The 22,810-nt window shown below is 48.2% G+C and overlaps 1 protein-coding gene and 1 long non-coding RNA gene across 3 annotated transcripts; one reads left to right on the top strand and one right to left on the bottom strand.

The window, feature by feature from the left end:
• Window positions 1-3,782: 3,782 nt before the first annotated feature.
• LOC116410482 lies at window positions 3,783-4,418 on the top strand. The gene is made up of 2 exons (XR_004222448.1): window positions 3,783-4,210; window positions 4,254-4,418. It is a non-coding gene; the product is annotated as an uncharacterized LOC116410482 (long non-coding RNA).
• A 935-nt stretch (window positions 4,419-5,353) lies between these two features.
• Window positions 5,354-16,543, bottom strand: card19 (caspase recruitment domain family member 19). 2 transcript variants are annotated; one of them, XM_031901268.1, is made up of 6 exons: window positions 16,342-16,543; window positions 12,837-12,979; window positions 10,967-11,120; window positions 10,430-10,486; window positions 9,590-9,661; window positions 5,354-5,604 (listed from the first exon to the last, which is right to left on the bottom strand). In XM_031901268.1, the coding sequence occupies exons 1-6, from the start codon at window positions 16,352-16,354 to the stop codon at window positions 5,474-5,476; spliced, it is 570 nt and encodes a 189-aa protein (XP_031757128.1). In that variant the 5' UTR covers window positions 16,355-16,543; the 3' UTR covers window positions 5,354-5,473. The 2 variants fall into 2 exon arrangements, with proteins under 2 accessions (XP_031757128.1, XP_031757127.1); XM_031901267.1 differs by lacking the exon at window positions 16,342-16,543 and adding an exon at window positions 14,687-16,311.
• Between the last annotated feature and the right edge of the window lie 6,267 nt (window positions 16,544-22,810).

Here is a 22,810-nt window from a genome sequence, read left to right as displayed (position 1 = left end):
GGCTTCATCCTCACACCTTCTGCCCATTCCCTGGTGCCCCCGGTTGCCCCTTGTCTTCCAGCTTTTCTCCCCACACACTGATTGTCTTTCATGCCACCCAATGCCCCATACACCACCAATAGCTGACCTACAATTGGCCAGATCTCGATCGGGCAGGTTTAATTTTCCATTGGATCAGGGACTGTATCGGTGCCTATACTCGCCATTGTAATTCAATGGGGTCAAACAATCGAATTAGCCCTTAGGTGGGCAAATTGGGAGAAGACCTTGCTGAATCTTCCCGTGTATGGGGCCTCCTTTATGGTTATGATTTCTGTTTTATCCACTGTGCCCATGGGCAATGGGCATGTATATATATATATACCCACCCCCGTGTAACCTACCCAGGGAACAGCCCTATTACCCCTGCCTGTGGGCTCTGGGGCAATAACTTGCACATTCACCAGATGACTTTCTCCTGTTACCCTATTGCCTCTGCACTGGGAGAATAGAAAATAACAATGTATTCTGCTGGAAATATACATCTTTTATTTTGTATTTATCCCCCATAGAAACCACTTTATGATAAATCTTTGTTGCTCAGATATTTTATTCATGAAAATAGTTTGAAGTTTATTATAAATTTTGAAATAAATACTTTTTATACTTATATTGTTTGTCTGAATTCTTCACAACCATAATGTTTCTTACACGTAGAACAGATATTATATCATTGGGCGGTTACACAGGGAATGGGGCAGAGTACAGGTATGGGACCTGTTATCCAGAATGCTCGGGACCTGGGGTTTTCTGGATAAAGGGTCTTTCTGTTATTTCGATCTCCGTACCTTAAGTCTACGAAAAATCATTTAACCAGTAAATAAACCCAATAGGGCTGTTCTGCCCCCAATAAGGGGTAATTATATCTTAGTTGGGATCAAGTACAGGTACTGTTTTATTATTACAGAGAAAAGGGAATCATTTAACCATTAAATAAACCCAATAGGGCTGTTCTGCCCCAATAAGGGGTAATTATATCTTAGTTGGGATCAAGTACAGGTACTGTTTTATTATTACAGAGAAAAGGGAATCATTTAACCATTAAATAAACCCAATAGGGCTGTTCTGCCCCAATAAGGGGTAATTATATCTTAGTTGGGATCAAGTACAGGTACTGTTTTATTATTACAGAGAAAAGGGAATCATTTAACCATTAAAGAAAACCCAATAGGACTGTTCTGCCCCAATAAGGGGTAATTATATCTTAGTTGGGATCAAGTACAGGTACTGTTTTATTATTACAGAGAAAAGGGAATCATTTAACCATTAAATAAACCCAATAAGGCTGTTCTGCCCCCAATAAGGGGTAATTATATCTTAGTTGGGATCAAGTACAGGTACTGTTTTATTATTACAGAGAAAAGGGAATCATTTAACCATTAAATAAACCCAATAGGGCTGTTCTGCCCCAATAAGGGGTAATTATATCTTAGTTGGGATCAAGTACAGGTACTGTTTTATTATTACAGAGAAAAGGGAATCATTTAACCATTAAATAAACCCAATAGGGCTGTTTTTGAAAATTTGAAGTATTAGATTAAAATGGAGTCTATTTCTATAATTCAAAGCTTTCTGGATAAAGGGTTTCCGGATAACGGATCCCATACCTGTACTACAAACACAGAGTCGCTACAAAACAACCCCAAGGACTGTTGCAAAACAAGAAAAAGGAAACACAAATCTTTAACATTAGGAAACAAATGTATTTTGGGAAATGTCCAACAAACGATGTTCTGCTTTCAGATGAATATGGTGAAATACAGGAGCAGAATAAATGCCGAAATGTTGGGTTCTTAGAATCTGCCCCCCTCCCGGCACCTCCGGGTCCCCCCTGGGTTCTGAGAAGGGAAACAATTTCTATTCGTTGGAATTCCCTGCAAAAGCCAAATGCATTGTTATTCCGATACCCCGGGACTCCATTGTGTCCCAACTGGGCCAGCCTTTCCCCATAACTGAGCCCATTCCCTTTATCAGCTTAGTCGCTCTTCCCTGTACTTTCTCTATTTCATTACTGCCCCCCCTTATATATTTATATATAGTGCCCCCCCCTTAACTGCCCCTTCCCCAGTGTAACCAATCCCAACTGGGCCAGCCTTTCCCCATAACTGAGCCCATTCCCTTTATCAGCTTAGTCACTCTTCCCTGTACTTTCTCTATTTCATTACTGCCCCCCCTTATATATTTATATATAGTGACCCCCCTTAACTGCCCCTTCCCCAGTGTAACCAATCCCAACTGGGCCAGCCTTTCCCCATAACTGAGCCCATTCCCTTTATCAGCTTAGTCGCTCTTCCCTGTACTTTCTCTATTTCATTACTGCCCCCCCTTATATATTTATATATAGTGACCCCCCCCCCTTAACTGCCCCTTCCCCAGTGTAACCAATCCCAACTGGGCCAGCCTTTCCCCATAACTGAGCCCATTCCCTTTATCAGCTTAGTCGCTCTTCCCTGTACTTTCTCTATTTCATTACTGCCCCCCCTTATATATTTATATATAGTGACCCCCCCCCCTTAACTGCCCCTTCCCCAGTGTAACCAATCCCAACTGGGCCAGCCTTTCCCCATAACTGAGCCCATTCCCTTTATCAGCTTAGTCGCTCTTCCCTGTACTTTCTCTATTTCATTACTGCCCCCCCTTATATATTTATATATAGTGCCCCCCCCTTAACTGCCCCCCCCCCCAGTGTAACCAATCCCAACTGGGCCAGCCTTTCCCCATAACTGAGCCCATTCCCTTTATCAGCTTAGTCGCTCTTCCCTGTACTTTCTCTATTTCATTACTGCCCCCCCTTATATATTTATATATAGTGCCCCCCCCCTTAACTGCCCCTTCCCCAGTGTAACCAATCCCAACTGGGCCAGCCTTTCCCCATAACTGAGCCCATTCCCTTTATCAGCTTAGTCGCTCTTCCCTGTACTTTCTCTATTTCATTACTGCCCCCCCTTATATATTTATATATAGTGACCCCCCCTTAACTGCCCCTTCCCCAGTGTAACCAATCCCAACTGGGCCAGCCTTTCCCCATAACTGAGCCCATTCCCTTTATCAGCTTAGTCGCTCTTCCCTGTACTTTCTCTATTTCATTACTGCCCCCCCCTTATATATTTATATATAGTGACCCCCCCTTAACTGCCCCCCCCCCCAGTGTAACCAATCCCAACTGGGCCAGCCTTTCCCCATAACTGAGCCCATTCCCTTTATCAGCTTAGTCGCTCTTCCCTGTACTTTCTCTATTTCATTACTGCCCCCCCTTATATATTTATATATATAGTGACCCCCCCCCCTTAACTGCCCCTTCCCCAGTGTAACCAATCCCAACTGGGCCAGCCTTTCCCCATAACTGAGCCCATTCCCTTTATCAGCTTAGTCGCTCTTCCCTGTACTTTCTCTATTTCATTACTGCCCCCCCTTATATATTTATATATAGTGACCCCCCCATAACTGCCCCTTCCCCAGTGTAACCAATCCCAACTGGGCCAGCCTTTCCCCATAACTGAGCCCATTCCCTTTATCAGCTTAGTCGCTCTTCCCTGTACTTTCTCTATTTCATTACTGCCCCCCCCCCCCATATATATTTTTATATATATTAAAGGGGAAGCATGACGCTCTCCTCCCATGAATCCTTAGCCCATTTAGTACAGGACAAACACACACACAGGACTGGGGGGGGGGGATAATTATTTAATGACAGAGTCGGTGCCAGATACACACAAAGCTGCATAGACCGGGTCCCTATGAACATACAAACAGCCTTATTCCCCCCCCCCCCCCGGCCGGGGCAGAGCAGGTTTATCTCCAGTAACACAGACGCCCCTGATAACCACCAGTTCTACCCACATTTCCCTGGTTTCCGACCCCCCCCCCCCGGCCGCATTGCAGGAAACAGGGATAAAACCACGTTAATAAAAATAAATGCATTTACTGTGAGCTGCGCCCCCCCATTCCCTGACATGAACCCGAACTCCCAACATCAAGGCACTTTATTTCCCTTATTAATATGTGCAGAAGGGGGGGGGGCACTCAGATGGGCTGTTCCTGCTGAATAGTGCTTAGTACAAGGCCAAGATTCTTTCCAGACCCCCCCCCCCTTCCCTATATTTTCCTGAGATTCCACAGTGGTCAGTATATCAATTCTTCATAAATAACCTGAATATGTCAGATCTCTTTGGTACAACCCCCCCCCTCTTGCTAATATACAGCAGGGAGCAAAGGGCAAAAATTGGGGGCAACCGACTGTATATGTAGCACTTGCACCCTGATCACTCTTAGTGCCCTTTGCCCCTCCCATGAATACAGCTCCGCCTACATTTGGCAAAGTTGTATTCATGAGGGGCTGGCTGGGGGGCGTGTCCTATGGCTATGGCAGCATTAAAGGGGTTGTTTACCTTTAATTAAATATTTAGTATGACACAGACATTGATATTCTGAGACAATTTGCAATTGGTCTTCATTTTTTAGCTTTTTGTTCTGCAGCTTTGCAGTTTGGCATTTCAGCATCTAGTTGCTAGGGCCTTGTTTACCTTAGCAATGGTTTGAACAAGAGACTGAAATATAAATAGGAGGGGGGCTAAATAGAAAGATAAGGAATAGAAAATAACAATAATAATAGATGGTAACCTCACAGAGCAATAGTTGTTTGGCTGCCGGGGGGGGGGGTCAGCGACCTCCATTTGAAAGTAGGAAAGATGTAGAAGAGAAAAGGCAAATAATACAAAAACTATAACAAATAAATAATGAAGACCAATTGCAAAGTTGCTAGAAATAGGACATATAAAAGTTAAATTAAAGGTGAACCGCCCCTTTAAGTACGACTGCCTTGCACCCCCTAAAGCTGCAGCCTATAGTGGAATATAAACCTGGCACAGGGTGCAGAGCACAAACTGCCTGGGTCCCAGGGGGCCCCCTAGTGCCCCTCAGCCCTGTACCCCACAGACTGTAATACAAGTTCAGTGCGAGAGGAAACGCGTTACAATAAAATACGCAGCACCCCAAATTCTGACCCCCCCAATGTAACAAACGCTATATACACGGATAATATATAGAGGGCACGACGGCCCCGCCCAGGAATATAAAGAAATATATATTTTAAAAATCTTAAAAACACTTTGAAAGTCCGAACCGGACCTTAAAGAAATAAAAACCGACCCAAATCCCGCGGATTTGCCAGAATAATTCCAGGTTCTGCGCGGGAATACTTAGCGGCCAATGGACTGATCCCCTGCGTTTCTCTCGGAGCCGCTGTGGGTTGGTCCCCAGTTAATGCCCGATCTTTGGAGTTATGGACGGAACAAATATGGCGAATGTCACCTGATCATTGGTAAATATATATATATATACTGTATATCTGTATAGTGACTGGAGGCCACAGCCCTATTTCCCAAAGTCCCATGTTTTGGCAGAAAAGTGCAGAGTAGTGAGCAGCTCGGGGCCCCTAAGGGCCCACTCTAGGTAGGGCTTCACTCATTGGCTCCTCCAGGAAGGATATCAGAATATTCCTGATGTGCCGCCCGAAGCCGAGAGCCGTGTAACCAAACACCTTCCTGGCGCCATTGGATCTCGTCTCTAGGAAAGGCAAATACGGTGTCAAAATATCATTCTGGGGCCACTTTCTTATCAAATACTGGGGTCACCGTCACATGAAATACTGGGGTCACCGTCACATGAAATACTGGGGTCACCGTCACATGAACTACTGGGGTCACTGTCACATTAAATACTGGGGTCACTGTCACATGAAATACTGGGGTCACATGAAATACTGGAGTCACTGTCACATGAAATACTGGGGTCACATGAAATACTGGGGTCACATGAAATACTGGGGTCACCGTCACATGAACTACTGGGGTCACTGTCACATTAAATACTGGGGTCACTGTCACATGAAATACTGGGGTCACATGAAATACTGGAGTCACTGTCACATGAAATACTGGGGTCACATGAAATACTGGGGTCACATGAAATACTGGGGTCACTGTCACATGAAATACTGGGGTCACTGTCACATTAAATACTGGGGTCACTGTCACATGAAATACTGGGGTCACTGTCACATGAAATACTGGGGTCACATGAAATACTGGGGTCACTGTCACATGAAATACTGGGGTCACATGAAATACTGGGGTCACTGTCAGATGTAATACTGGGGTCACTGTCACATGAAATACTGGGGTCACTGTCACATGAAATACTGGTCACTGTCACATGAAATACTGGGGTCACATGAAATACTGGGGTCACTGAAATACTGGGGTCACTGTCACATGAAATACTGGGGTCACTGTCACATGAAATACTGGGGTCACTGTCACATGAAATACTGGGGTCACATGAAATACTGGGGTCACTGTCACATCACAAACCACACGGGGTCACATGAAATACTGGGGTCACTGAAATACTGGGGTCACTGTCACATGAAATACTGGGGTCACTGTCACATGAAATACTGGGGTCACATGAAATACTGGGGTCACTGTCACATGAAATACTGGGTCACCAATGAACTACTGGGGTCACTGTGTCATGAAATACTGGGTCACTGTCACATGAAATACTGGGGTCACATGAAATACTGGGGTCACATGAAATACTGGGGTCACTGTCACATGAAATACTGGGGTCACTGTCACATGAATACTGGGTCACTGTGTCATGAAATACTGGGGTCACTGTCACATGAAATACTGGGGTCACTGTCACATGAAATACTGGGGTCACATGAAATACTGGGGTCACTGTCACATGAAATACTGGGGTCACTGTCACATGAAATACTGGGGTCACTGTCACATGAAATACTGGGGTCACTGTCACATGAAATACTGGGGTCACATGAATACTGGGGTCACACATGAAATACTGGGGTCACTGTCACATGAAATACTGGGGTCACATGGGGTCACATGAAATACTGGGGTCACTGTCACATGAAATACTGGGGTCACATGAAATACTGGGGTCACTGTCACATGAAATACTGGGGTCACTGTCACATGAAATACTGGGGTCACATGAAATACTTGGGTCACATGAAATACTGGGGTCACTGTCACATGAAATACTGGGGTCACTGTCACATGAAATACTGGGGTCACTGTCACATGAAATACTGGGGTCACTGTCACATGAAATACGGGTCACTGTCACATGAAATACTGGGGTCACATGAAATACTGGGGTCACTGTCACATGAAATACTGGGGTCACTGTCACATGAAATACTGGGTCACATGAAATACTTGGGTCACATGAAATACTGGGGTCACTGTCACATGAAATACTGGGGTCACTGTCACATGAAATACTGGGGTCACTGTCACATGAAATACTGGGGTCACATGAACTACTGGGGTCACTGTGTCATGAAATACTGGGTCACTGTCACATGAAATACTGGGGTCACATGAAATACTGGGGTCACATGAAATACTGGGGTCACTGTCACATGAAATACTGGGGTCACATGAAATACTGGGGTCACTGTCACATGAAATACTGGGGCCACTTTCTTATCAAATACTGGGGTCACCGTCACATGAACTACTGGGGTCACTGTCACATGAAATACTGGGGTCACATGAAATACTGGGGTCACTGTCACATGAAATACTGGGGTCACTGTCACATGAAATACTGGGGTCACATGAAATACTTGGGTCACATGAAATACTGGGGTCACTGTCACATGAAATACTGGGGTCACTGTCACATGAAATACTGGGGTCACTGTCACATGAAATACTGGGGTCACATGAACTACTGGGGTCACTGTGTCATGAAATACTGGGGTCACTGTCACATGAAATACTGGGGTCACATGAAATACTGGGGTCACATGAAATACTGGGGTCACTGTCACATGAAATACTGGGGTCACATGAAATACTGGGGTCACTGTCACATGAACTACTGGGGTCACTGTGTCATGAAATACTGGGGTCACTGTCACATGAAATACTGGGGTCACTGTCACATGAAATACTGGGGTCACATGAAATACTGGGGTCACTGTGTCATGAAATACTGGGGTCACTGTCACATGAAATACTGGGGTCACTGTCACATGAAATACTGGGGTCACTGTCACATGAAATACTGGGGTCACATGAACTACTGGGGTCACTGTGTCATGAAATACTGGGGTCACTGTCACATGAAATACTGGGGTCACTGTCACATGAAATACTGGGGTCACTGTCACATGAAATACTGGGGTCACATGAAATACTGGGGTCACTGTGTCATGAAATACTGGGGTCACATGAAATACTGGGGTCACATGAAATACTGGGGTCACTGTCACATGAACTACTGGGGTCACTGTGTCATGAAATACTGGGGTCACTGTCACATGAAATACTGGGGTCATTGTCACATGAAATACTGGGGTCACATGAAATACTGGGGTCACTGTCACATGAAATACTGGGGTCACATGAAATACTGGGGTCACTGTCACATGAAATACTGGGGTCACTGTCACATTAAATACTGGGGTCACTGTCACATGAAATACTGGGGTCACATGAAATACTGGGGTCACTGTCACATGAAATACTGGGGTCACTGTCACATTAAATACTGGGGTCACTGTCACATGAAATACTGGGGTCACATGAAATACTGGGGTCACTGTCACATGAACTACTGGGGTCACTGTGTCATGAAATACTGGGGTCACTGTCACATGAAATACTGGGGTCACATGAAATACTGGGGTCACTGTCACATGAAATACTGGGGTCACTGTCACATGAACTACTGGGGTCACTGTGTCATGAAATACTGGGGTCATTGTCACATGAAATACTGGGGTCACATGAAATACTGGGGTCACTGTCACATGAAATACTGGGGTCACTGTCACATGAACTACTGGGGTCACTGTGTCATGAAATACTGGGGTCACTGTCACATGAAATACTGGGGTCACATGAAAAACTGGGGTCACTGTGGCATATATTGCTGGGGCCACTGTGTCATTAAATACTGGGGCCGCTTTGTCAATTTACTGCAGGGGCCACTGTTTCATATTATTGCTTGGGCCACTGTAATATTACTGCTATGGCCACTGGGTCACAGTATAGCAGGGGCCACTGTGTCATATAATAGCTAGAGCTACCATCTTGTTTTGCTGCTAGGGCCCTTGTGCCATATTATTGCTGAGGGCCAATGTATCATATGAATGCAGGGGCCACTGGGTCCTATTATTGCTGGGGCTACAGGGGCATATTACTGCAGGGGCCACTGGGTCCTATTATTGCTGGGGCTACAGGGGCATATTACTGCAGGGGCCACTGGGTCCTATTATTGCTGGGGCTACAGGGGCATATTACTGCAGGGGCCACTGGGTCCTATTATTGCTGGGGCTACAGGGGCATATTACTGCAGGGGCCACTGGGTAATATTATTGCTGGGGCCCCTGTGTCATATAATAGCTAGAGCCACCATCTTGTTTTATTGCTGGGGCCCTTGTGTCATATTATTGCTGGGGCCACTGGGTCATATTACTGTTGGGGCCCCCCCAATTGCCACTTACCTGGGCTGTTGCAGTACAGCAGGAAGGCCAGCCCGGCGGCAGCGCTAAAACAAGCCAAGAAAAACACCGGCCCTGCGGGGAACAAGGTTACGTTAGAACTTACACACTAACTCCCATATTTAATAAAAGGCACTAATTTGCTAAGCAGCACTAACCCATAGCAACCAATAAACAGCTGACCAGTAAATTCTACCTGCTGATTGGTTGCTATGGGTTACTGCTCCTGGGCAAACGTAGTGCTTTCTTCATAACCCCATTAATGTTTTACTCTCATGATTCTAAAGCCCCTCCCAACCCCCCCCCCATCTAATTTCAGGGCAAGGGGCAACTTTATCTCCCAACACCCCCCCCCCCCCCATCTATCCCTCCGTGAGTCACAATCACAGGCAACTGGCGACTTCTGACATCAGCAGTTGTGGGAAATGGGGAAAGAAACAAATGCGCCAACACCCCGAGTGTCGCCGCCCTTCTGGCCCTCGGGCCGAGCTTTCGCCGAACTAAAGGGGAAGTGAAGCAAGAGGATGAAATTCACAACTTTCCCACTCTGCCTAATGGGGGGGGGGGGTTGTTTATGTTACTGAGGGAGGGGCAGTTAATTCCAAATGCTGACACTGCATTATACCCACAGCCTGGGGCTTTATTAGCTGTCACTGCCTGACCATAGGGCAGGGCTCAGCCCACAGGCAGGAAACAGAGAGGCGACCTGGGCATCAATCATTTGTGCCAATTCCCTAAGCCCTGCCTGTGGGCGGAGCCCTGCTCTTTGGCCAGGCGGAGGTATCGGCGTAGGAGTCGCATCACCTCGGGGCATTACCTACAAGGGGCTAATGGGTAACTTACCCCTGTCGTTTAATATAATCTTCTCCTGCTGGGGGCTGATCTCTGGCTCCACCCTCTCTGTGGGGCAAGAACAAGCAAAATAGGGTATATAAATAAAGTGACTTCATATGAAAAACAAACTTTCAATAACCCCGGGGAGGGGCAATTAAATACAAATATGGAATAATTATATGTGGCTGCCAACAAATGCTTCATTCTTTCCTATAGGGCAAATACCCTGTAATACCCTGTAATAAAGGACAACTCATTCCCGTATGCCACTAGGTGTTTCTGGGTTGCCGGGATCATTGGCCTTAGCAACAAGACAGAACTGAAAGCTTCTTTTCGGAGTTATTTATTGGTTTACTTGCCCTTTAATACAATACGAGGCTACAGCTGTGACATTGTGCTTTATAGCAAATATCAGGCCCCGGTTACAGTGAATTTTCCTACAGAAACACAGAAACCAAAGCACTAACTGAGCCTGTGGCAAAACAAACAGGATTCTGACAGGTGTTGTGCTGCCACCTGCTGGCTATGGCTGGTACTGACACGTACGCAGATTTTCCCTGCTTGGCAAAGTGGCATAAACCTTATCCGCGTTGTTCCGTAGGGCCCGGTAGAATTCCTGGCATTCCCGGTCCCCCTTCCTATGCAGGTGGGTCAGCAGGTCTGATAGTCTCGTCCGCAGAGGGGTCTGGGGGTTCCGGAACTGTGAATTTAACAAGAAGCATCAGCCCAACATTGTCCTGTACCCGATTATACACCTTATACTCGCATTCAGCAAAGCAGCCATAACTATTTATAGCAGAACCTTGTGTTTGCTGGTTCTGTACCAGCCCAAAACCCCCGCAGCCCCTTAGCAGGGAAGATCTGTGCCCCAGAATATGCCCCCCAGTAACCCCCATCTTCTGCTGATTCCCAGCACATACTCTGGGCTACTGTCACTTACCTGCACTGTAGGGAGTTAATAACCAGACTAACTAGTTCAGTTCTTCCACCCCTATGAAACCAGTTTTACCCACTAGAAACAACGTATAGAACCCTGTTATTATATAGTGAATAAAGTACCCCCTATTTTAAAATATAAGGATATTATTAGTAATCGAGGAGTTCCATGTCCATAAGTGAAAAAGTACCCCCTGTTGTAAAATATAAGGATATTAGAAGTCACCTTGGAGTTCCATGACCTGGTACCTTTATATGGGCACAGAACCCCTCAGTGACTGCTAATATCCTTATCATTTACAGTAGGGGGTACATTATCCCTTATAATACATGAGTGATACTCAGAGTTCCCTGTATAACTCAGCCTGCAGCCTTGTGCCTTTATATGGGGGGCACAGAACCCCTCAGTGACTGCTAATATCCTTATCATTTACAGTAGGGGGTACATTATCCCTTATAATACATGAGTGATACTCAGAGTTCCCTGTATAACTCAGCCTGCAGCCTTGTGCCTTTATATGGGGGGCACAGAACCCCTCAGTGACTGCTAATATCCTTATCATTTACAGTAGGGGGTACAGTATCCCTTATAATACATGAGTGATACTCAGAGTTCCCTGTATAACTCAGCCTGCAGCCTTGTGCCTTTATATGGGGGGCACAGAGCCCCTCAGTGACTGCTAATATCCTTATCATTTACAGTAGGGGGTACATTATCCCTTATAATACATGAGTGATACTCAGAGTTCCCTGTATAACTCAGCCTGCAGCCTTGTGCCTTTATATGGGCACAGAACCCCTCAGTGACTGCTAATATCCTTATCATTTACAGTAGGGGGTACATTATCCCTTATAATACATGAGTGATACTCAGAGTTCCCTGTATAACTCAGCCTGCAGCCTTGTGCCTTTATATGGGCACAGAACCCCTCAGTGACTGCTAATATCCTTATCATTTACAGTAGGGGGTACATTATCCCTTATAATACATGAGTGATACTCAGAGTTCCCTGTATAACTCAGCCTGCAGCCTTGTGCCTTTATATGGGGGGCACAGAACCCCTCAGTGACTGCTAATATCCTTATCATTTACAGTAGGGGGTACATTATCCCTTATAATACATGAGTGATACTCAAGAGTTCCCTGTATAACTCAGCCTGCAGCCTTGTGCCTTTATATGGGGGGCACAGAACCCCTCAGTGACTGCTAATATCCTTATCATTTACAGTAGGGGGTACATTATCCCTTATAATACATGAGTGATACTCAGAGTTCCCTGTATAACTCAGCCTGCAGCCTTGTGCCTTTATATGGGCACAGAACCCCTCAGTGACTGCTAATATCCTTATCATTTACAGTAGGGGGTACATTATTTACTATATAATATGTAGTCCAGACTGCACCAATTCTGTTGGGGGGTCCATGTCCCTCAGTAGTGAATATGCCCCTTACTGTATGGGCGGAGCTAGGGATATTTACCCTTTCGGCCTCCTTGTTGGAGAGGATCTGTGGATAAACGCGGTTCAGTTGGAGGATGATCCTGTCAGTCACTCGCTCGCTCAGCCGCCCGATCCTTGTTAAATAGGGCGTGTCCTGCAGGAGGCGCTCACTGTACAGAGGGTCTGGGGGGAAACGATATCATTAGGGCAACATCGATATCAGGGGCAGGAGCTGCAGGGGTTAAAGGGAAGTTCATCTACACAATTAACCCCCCACATCCCACCCTTCCCAACCGCAGTGCAATCTGCTCCAGCAGTGGGGGGGTCCCTATACGGTAATTACCCACCCTTGTATCAGTATCTGCCCCTGCAGACTCTATTGATCCAATCACGGCTCATTTCATTTTCAGTTCAACTCCCCGCCCCCTACAGCGCTCCCTGACGGGAATCCCATGGCGCGAATTCAATATTATCCCAATGCAGCGCGGGATTGGGCCAAACCCACGCCAAGAACTGTATCCACCCAATGTGTAATTAGCAGTTACTTACCCTTTAATTTCTATCTATGTCTGTAACAAGCAGCCTCCCTACATGTTTATATTTAATAAATGGGAGATGCCATACTGCTTCACTGCTCCTACTGGCAGCGCTGTAATTACTGGGGGGTACAGGGAGTTGTAACTCCCATCTTACATACAGACCCCCAGGGATCCACAGAGACATCTGTGAGGGGCAAACAGCAACTCCCAGCAGCCGGCAATCTACCAAACGAATTGGTGCCAGGATCCCTTTATGGGTGCTTTATGGGTGCTTCCTACTACCCAGGGGCAGTTTAGGGAATGAGCCCCTCAGTGTTTATGAAAGAGAGGCCGGGGCCCCCAGCCAATCACTGTATCCTGAGCTGCAATAGAACCTGAGGGCGGGAAACTGCCCCTACTGGTCCTACAGGGACGGGGAAACCTAAAATCACTGGGCTGGACTGGGCTGGACTGGGCTGGACTGGGCAGGGGGGGGGGGGCATGTTCCCCTGTATAAACAACATGTTCCGAGGCACAAGGGGGCATTGGGTACAGAGCAGGGGCAGATAATTAACCCTGGGGGGGGGGATGTTTATGATATGAGGGAAACAACAGGGGCCCCTGTGGGGCAGTAAAGTCTCCCCTTGTTCCCATCCATTATATCTGAGGGGCAACACTGTGCGTAGAGACTGGGGGGGGGCACATACAAGATCCTGGGGCCCCTGGCTAATATGGGACACTATGGGCTCAAATTCAGGGGACTGAGTTCTAGATTCCCCCGCTGGGGGATATTTGCAGGTTATTAGGGGCTGCGGGTCTCTGGGGGGCTATTAGTCGGGTATTAGAGGGCCACATGTTGCAGTCAGCGGCTGTAGGGCCCCGGGCTGTACCAAGGACAGATGGGGGGCACAGGGGGGGACCCCTGGATGTATATACATTGCAGCCCATGCATTTTGCAGAACTACATCTCTCAGAAGGTCCAACTGCTCCCGCTGGGGCTGCTGGGATTTGTAGTTGTGCCAGATGGGAGAGCGGCCAAGCCTTGCCCAACCCTGCCCTATTTATGATTCCTGTACATTCCCAGCAGTATTTATAGTTTCTTTCCATCCAGATATAAATAACTGCCCCCCCCCCCGCACTACTCCCTGTCACTCCCGGCCCCCCCTCACACCGGCCCAGTGGGGAACTAAGGGTTAAGGGCCCCGGGGACACAGGGCTGGTTGGCGTGACCTTGCAGACTCTGAATGACGGGAAACTCACAGTCGGTGCCAGTCTCTCTGTGCCAGTCTCTCTGTGCCAGTCTCCCTGTGCCAGTCTCTCTGGCATTATACCCCCCCAGAGGATTGGGGCAGGGGTGGGGGCAAACACTGACCTGGCATGGTGGCATCTGGGTGCCCTCCTGCACCTGGCGGGTGAGATCCCTCTGACAACAGAACTTCCCAGGCTTCCTTGTCTGTCTGTCCCTCCCATGTCTGTGCCCAGCGCCCAGCTCCGCCCCCTCCAGCCTGCCCCGCCCCTACCCGAGGGCACTTAAGGTGGAACTGCATTTCCACTTGCACTGACCTGCCCTGGGCTGGAAATATTAACCCCACAACTGCCAACTGCAACCTGACACTCTCTGGGAATGAGGGAATGTTAACCCCGCGGTGGCTGTGACTCTCAGGGGTCAGAACTTCCCTAGTAACCAGGCAACACTCTCTGTCCATAATGGAGCATTAACCCCTCTGCAGCCAGTGACTCTCAGGCTTTAGAACTTCCCTGGTACTCTAATAACACTATTATTTGGTACCAGTGAGTAACAGCAGAGTATTAGAGAGCCCTGGAAGGTACCAAAAGAATGTTACAGAGTCCCAGTGAGTAACAGAGCAGAGCATTTCCATTCAGTTTCAGCACTGGGTGAGTACCAGAGTATTGAGTGCTGGACAGTATCAGCAGTGGATTAATCAATTGTTACTCCCAGAGTGTGAGTATCAGAGTATCAGAGAGCCCCAGTGAACCCCGTGTAAGTACTTGTGAGTATCAGAGGCGGCAGTGAGTAATACAGTACCCCAGAGAGTGTCAGCTCAGCAGAGTAAGGAGCAGCGTGAGGTACCAGAGGATTAATTCATCCCACTGTCAGTAACCCCAGGTATTGAGTATCAGAGTATTGGAGTTAGTACTGCGGGTTCAGTGAATGTCAGAGAAGCCAGGGGATTAATAGCGTAGCTTTGAAGGGATTTAGTAGCAGCATTGCAAGGCCAGAGTACCAGAGCATTAGGGTGTCAGAGAGAGTATTAGAGTATCAGAGTGAGTACCACAGGTGCCAATTGATATTTGCCATAGTCAGGGTGATTCCCAGTGGTGTTAGTAGGTATAAGAGTATTAGTAATGCCAGTGAGTACCGTAGTGTCAGAGTGTCAGTGGTGCCAGGGGGCGAGTATCCCAGTGAGTAACAGCTGTTCCATTTAGCGAGTCAACAGTGAGAACCAGCAGTGACAGTAGGTATTTCAGTGAGTGCCAGTGGTTTCAGATTATGAGTGGGTACCAGTAGGTGAGTATCACAGTAAGAACCAGCGGTGACAGTTGGCAGTGAGCATCAGCCACGCCATTATTAGACTGTTAGAGACAGTACCAGCAGTACCACTGGGTATTAGACTGTTAGAGACAGTATCATCAGTCCCACTGGGTATTAGACTGTTAGAGAGAGTACCAGCAGTACCACTGGGTATTAGACTGTTAGAGACAGTACCAGCAGTACCACTGGGTATTAGACTGTTAGAGACAGTACCAGCAGTACCACTGGGTATTAGACTGTTAGAGAGAGTACCAGCAGTACCACTGGGTATTAGACTGTTAGAGACAGTACCAGCAGTACCACTGGGTATTAGACTGTTAGAGACAGTACCAGCAGTACCACTGGGTATTAGACTGTTAGAGACAGTACCAGCAGTACCACTGGGTATTAGAGTACCAGGCAGTTCATGTAAAACCCTAGACCTCCATACACACAAGGCTCTGTGGGGCTCAGGGGGACCCGGCGTTACTCACAGCTGCGCAGCATGGCTCCGACCCGCCGCAGGGCCACTTGGGTCCCGGGACCAATCGCCGGTCCGGGGGAAGGAAACCGAAAGTAGGAAAGGCCGGTCTGGCAGCTGCAGGTAACACAGTGACCGACAGGGGGCGCAAGGGAAGACTGAGCATTGTCCGGAGCACGGGATGCAGTTAGCGTATTAAACGGCAGGGGGAGCTCGGAATCTTATAAAGGCGGAGCGGAGGCCTGAGCGCTGGGTGCAGTTAGCGCAGTGATCGGCAGGGGGAGCCCGGGGGAAGATTACAGGGCGGGGAAGGTTAAACTGCACCCTCTAAATTCCTGTCACAGTGTCCGCTCCCGGGTGGGACTTTATTGCTTCTGCGGAACTCTACTGGGTCGCACCGTCCCTTCCTGGGAGCCATTGCGCATGCGTGCTGCACATAGGTTTCAGGGAGGGGGTTTGTCCTGTTTGTAGGTCAGAAAGGACCCCCCCTCCCCCAACTGTAACCCCTCCCCCAACTGTAACCCCTCCCTGTCCGTCTTTTTACCCTGAATAAGGGCCGGACAGTGGCTCCTGGGAGTCTGGGTGCTGGGAGTTGTAGTGCAAGATGTGCCCTTTGCCCATTCTGTGGGTGGGGCCCCTCTAGGCTTTATAGGGTATTCTGTCACACATTCACTTTATGTAGCAGTAAGAGGGTTGTTTGGGGCAATAATCAGTTATATTTGGGCACTGAGTTCCTGTTGTGTCCCCAATCCCTGGGTTTTTGGACAAGAATATAAACTGTGTTCACTGGGGCAGGGACTTTAGATTGTAAGCTCACTGGGGCAGGGGCTGATGGGAATGGGATAGGGACCTTAGATTGTAAGCTCACTGGGGCAGGGACTGATGGGAATGTGATAGGGACCTTAGATTGTAAGCTCACTGGGGCAGGGGCTGATGGGAATGGGATAGGGACCTTAGATTGTAAGCTCACTGGGGCAGGGGCTGATGGGAATGTGATAGGGACCTTAGATTGTAAGCTCACTGGGGCAGGGACTGATGGGAATGTGATAGGGACCTTAGATTGTAAGCTCACTGGGGCAGGGACTGATGGGAATGGGATAGGGACCTTAGATTGTAAGCTCACTGGGGCAGGGACTGATGGGAATGGGATAGGGACCTTAGATTGTAAGCTCACTGGGGCAGGGGCTGATGGGAATGGGATAGGGACCTTAGATTGTAAGCTCACTGGGGCAGGGGCTGATGGGAATGTGATAGGGACCTTAGATTGTAAGCTCACTGGGGCAGGGACTGATGGGAATGGGATAGGGACCTTAGATTGTAAGCTCACTGGGGCAGGGGCTGATGGGAATGGGATAGGGACCTTAGATTGTAAGCTCACTGGGGCAGGGACTGATTAAAATGGGATAGGGACCTTAGATTGTAAGCTCACTGGGGCAGGGACTGATGGGAATGGGATAGGGACCTTAGATTGTAAGCTCACTGGGGCAGGGACTGATGGGAATGGGATAGGGGCCTTAGATTGTAAGCTCACTGGGGCAGGACTGATGGGAATGGGATAGGGACCTTAGACTGTAAGCTCACTGGGGCAGGGACTGATGGGAATGGGATAGGGACCTTAGATTGTAAGCTCACTGGGCAGGGACTGATGGGAATGGGATAGGGACCTTAGATTGTAAGCTCACTGGGGCAGGGACTGATGGTTATGGGATAGGGACCTTAGATTGTAAGCTCACTGGGGCAGGGACTGATGGGAATGGGATAGGGACCTTAGATTGTAAGCTCACTGGGGCAGGGACTGATGGGAATGGGATAGGGACCTTAGATTGTAAGCTCACTGGGGCAGGGACTGATGGGAATGGGATAGGGACCTTAGATTGTAAGCTCACTGGGGCAGGGGCTGATGGGAATGGGATAGGGACCTTAGATTGTAAGCTCACTGGGGCAGGGGCTGATGGGAATGTGATAGGGACCTTAGATTGTAAGCTCACTGGGGCAGGGACTGATGGGAATGGGATAGGGACCTTAGATTGTAAGCTCACTGGGGCAGGGGCTGATGGGAATGGGATAGGGACCTTAGATTGTAAGCTCACTGGGGCAGGGACTGATTAAAATGGGATAGGGACCTTAGATTGTAAGCTCACTGGGGCAGGGACTGATGGGAATGGGATAGGGACCTTAGATTGTAAGCTCACTGGGGCAGGGACTGATGGGAATGGGATAGGGGCCTTAGATTGTAAGCTCACTGGGGCAGGGACTGATGGGAATGGGATAGGGACCTTAGACTGTAAGCTCACTGGGGCAGGGACTGATGGGAATGGGATAGGGACCTTAGATTGTAAGCTCACTGGGGCAGGGACTGATGGGAATGGGATAGGGACCTTAGATTGTAAGCTCACTGGGGCAGGGACTGATGGTTATGGGATAGGGACCTTAGATTGTAAGCTCACTGGGGCAGGGGCTGATGGGAATGGGATAGGGACCTTAGATTGTAAGCTCACTGGGGCAGGGACTGATGGGAATGGGATAGGGACCTTAGATTGTAAGCTCACTGGGGCAGGGACTGATGGGAATGGGATAGGGGCCTTAGATTGTAAGCTCACTGGGGCAGGGACTGATGGTTATGGGATAGGGACCTTAGATTGTAAGCTCACTGGGGCAGGGGCTGATGGGAATGGGATAGGGACCTTAGATTGTAAGCTCACTGGGGCAGGGACTGATGGGAATGGGATAGGGACCTTAGATTGTAAGCTCACTGGGGCAGGGGCTGATGGGAATGGGATAGGGACCTTAGATTGTAAGCTCACGGGGGCAGGGACTGATGGGAATGGGATAGGGACCTTAGATTGTAAGCTCACTGGGGCAGGGACTGATGGGAATGTGATAGGGAGCTTAGATTGTAAGCTCACTGGGGCAGGGGCTGATGGGAATGGGATAGGGAGCTTAGATTGTAAGCTCACTGGGGCAGGGACTGATGGGAATGGGATAGGGACCTTAGATTGTAAGCTCACTGGGGCAGGGACTGATGGGAATGGGATAGGGACCTTAGATTGTAAGCTCACTGGGGCAGGGACTGATGGGAATGGGATAGGGACCTTAGATTGTAAGCTCACTGGGGCAGGGACTGATGGGAATGGGATAGGGGCCTTAGATTGTAAGCTCACTGGGGCAGGGACTGATGGTTATGGGATAGGGACCTTAGATTGTAAGCTCACTGGGGCAGGGGCTGATGGGAATGGGATAGGGACCTTAGATTGTAAGCTCACTGGGGCAGGGACTGATGGGAATGGGATAGGGACCTTAGATTGTAAGCTCACTGGGGCAGGGGCTGATGGGAATGGGATAGGGACCTTAGATTGTAAGCTCACGGGGGCAGGGACTGATGGGAATGGGATAGGGACCTTAGATTGTAAGCTCACTGGGGCAGGGACTGATGGGAATGTGATAGGGAGCTTAGATTGTAAGCTCACTGGGGCAGGGGCTGATGGGAATGGGATAGGGAGCTTAGATTGTAAGCTCACTGGGGCAGGGACTGATGGGAATGGGATAGGGACCTTAGATTGTAAGCTCACTGGGGCAGGGACTGATGGGAATGGGATAGGGACCTTAGATTGTAAGCTCACTGGGGCAGGGACTGATGGGAATGGGATAGGGACCTTAGATTGTAAGCTCACTGGGGCAGGGGCTGATGGGAATGGGATGGGGACCTTAGATTGTAGCTCACTGGGGCAGGGACTGATGGGAATGGGATAGGGACCTTAGATTGTAAACTCACTGGGGCAGGGACTGATGGGAATGTGATAGGGACCTTAGATTGTAAGCTCACTGGGGCAGGGACTGATGGGAATGGGATAGGGACCTTAGATTGTAAGCTCACTGGGGCAGGGACTGATGGGAATGTTGTTTATCTGTAGAGTGCTGTGAGATATGTTGGTGCTATATAGATAGAGGATAATAAATAGGAGGGCACAGAAGGAGAGCGAGGAACATACAGGCAGTGATACCCCATAAGTCTCCATAACAAATACCCCCGGGGCTGTTACAGATAAGGGAAAGTAAAACTACATTACAGGAGTGCTCTGTATGTTTATACACAATGTACCACTAGATGGCAGCACTGCCCTGCAGGGAGGCGAGTACAGTGGGAATCAGCTGATGCTCAGTCTCTCCTCCTTGTCTGGCAGCACCGGGACAATAAATGTTATCCCCCCCCCCCCTCCCTGGCCAATGTGGGGGCAATTCCTAGCGTTTCACCAGCACCTTACAGTTGGCAAAAGGCTGGCAATTGGCTAAGTCTTCAGCCGAGTCCAGATTATAGATTCAGTGGAGTGAAGCGACCCTGCGGGGGGGCCCGGGAGTATAGGGGGGCCACTGAGGGGGGTTATGGGGGACCCATACACACAATCGTTGTGATGTACAATTTTGCTCACATTTCAGGTCACTGTCAAAATGTGGGAATTTTTTTTCGTGGGGGGGGGGGGGGGGAGTAAAAAGTTAGTTAATAGTTAATTTAACTATTCCTTAAATTAAAATAAATGACATGTTGTATTACTCTTCATGTTCCACTGGAGCATTCGGGTTGCTGTTGCTAGGGTCACTGACCATGACAACCAGACAGCACTTGCAGCAATGTAAATAAGCTAAAGATGAGAGAGCAAAGGGACAGTTCCCCTTTAACAGGACGCTGGATACGTGTAGTGGCTACAGTCCATGGCTCCGCAGCCTCACTGAATATTGTATTGCGCCTTCAGCGGGGCAAAATGTGTCCGAAAATATCCTCTGTAAATATCCCATTACTGACGTCTGCCTCTAAATACCCCAATATATCAACTCAACCCAAATGTTCTGCCCTTTTCTCTTTACTTACTGGCAAGGGATAATGTACCCCCTACTGTAAATGATAAGGATATTAGCAGTCACTGAGGGGTTCTGTGCCCCCCATATAAAGGCACAAGGCTGCAGGCTGAGTTATACAGGGAACTCTGAGTATCACTCATGTATTATAAGGGATAATGTACCCCCTACTGTAAATGATAAGGATATTAGCAGTCACTGAGGGGTTCTGTGCCCCCCATATAAAGGCACAAGGCTGCAGGCTGAGTTATACAGGGAACTCTGAGTATCACTCATGTATTATAAGGGATAATGTACCCCCTACTGTAAATGATAAGGATATTAGCAGTCACTGAGGGGTTCTGTGCCCCCCATATAAAGGCACAAGGCTGCAGGCTGAGTTATACAGGGAACTCTGAGTATCACTCATGTATTATAAGGGATAATGTACCCCCTACTGTAAATGATAAGGATATTAGCAGTCACTGAGGGGCTCTGTGCCCCCCATATAAAGGCACAAGGCTGCAGGCTGAGTTATACAGGGAACTCTGAGTATCACTCATGTATTATAAGGGATAATGTACCCCCTACTGTAAATGATAAGGATATTAGCAGTCACTGAGGGGTTCTGTGCCCCCCATATAAAGGCACAAGGCTGCAGGCTGAGTTATACAGGGAACTCTGAGTATCACTCATGTATTATAAGGGATACTGTACCCCCTACTGTAAATGATAAGGATATTAGCAGTCACTGAGGGGTTCTGTGCCCCCCATATAAAGGCACAAGGCTGCAGGCTGAGTTATACAGGGAACTCTGAGTATCACTCATGTATTATAAGGGATAATGTACCCCCTACTGTAAATGATAAGGATATTAGCAGTCACTGAGGGGTTCTGTGCCCATATAAAGGCACAAGGCTGCAGGCTGAGTTATACAGGGAACTCTGAGTATCACTCATGTATTATAAGGGATAATGTACCCCCTACTGTAAATGATAAGGATATTAGCAGTCACTGAGGGGTTCTGTGCCCCCCATATAAAGGCACAAGGCTGCAGGCTGAGTTATACAGGGAACTCTGAGTATCACTCATGTATTATAAGGGATAATGTACCCCCTACTGTAAATGATAAGGATATTAGCAGTCACTGAGGGGTTCTGTGCCCCCCATATAAAGGCACAAGGCTGCAGGCTGAGTTATACAGGGAACTCTGAGTATCACTCATGTATTATAAGGGATAATGTACCCCCTACTGTAAATGATAAGGATATTAGCAGTCACTGAGGGGTTCTGTGCCCCCCATATAAAGGCACAGGGAACTCCTGGTTGACTCCCTTTTTTCACCCAACCCCCACCCCTCAGGCTGTTGCCCCACACATTACTCTGGAGACACCTGAGAGGGTAATTTGGGGAATATTTGGGAAATGTTTTGCACCAGGATTTCATACCTTTTTTCTCAGTGCTGTGCTGCTGTAGAGTAGGGGGGGGTCGGGGCTGGGAGGTGCCGCACGGGAGGGGGAGGAGGTACTGGTCATGCAGGGCTCCCTAAAAAAATTTTCTGGCCCGGCTGAGTTACGTCACTGGATCACCCATAAAGGTAAGTGGCCAAGTCGGGCCCAGATCCACTTGTTTGATGACCTCGGCCCAATTCC

This window comes from Xenopus tropicalis, chromosome 4, assembly GCF_000004195.4.
Source record: "Xenopus tropicalis strain Nigerian chromosome 4, UCB_Xtro_10.0, whole genome shotgun sequence".
Classification (NCBI taxonomy): Eukaryota; Metazoa; Chordata; class Amphibia; order Anura; family Pipidae; genus Xenopus; species Xenopus tropicalis.
Note: the sequence above shows the minus strand (reverse complement) of the source record. Positions and strands in the feature narration are given on the sequence as shown.

Coding starts and splice junctions, on each gene's coding strand:
- card19 (XM_031901267.1), bottom strand. CDS start 15,020: ATGGACAGAGAGTGTTGCCTGGTTACTAGGGAAGTTCTGACCCCTGAG. Junction 10,487..10,966: donor GCCAAGCAGGGAAAATCTGC/GTACGTGTCAGT, acceptor CTTGCCCCACAG/AGAGGGTGGAGCCAGAGATC. Junction 9,662..10,429: donor GATTATATTAAACGACAGGG/GTAAGTTACCCA, acceptor TGTTCCCCGCAG/GGCCGGTGTTTTTCTTGGCT.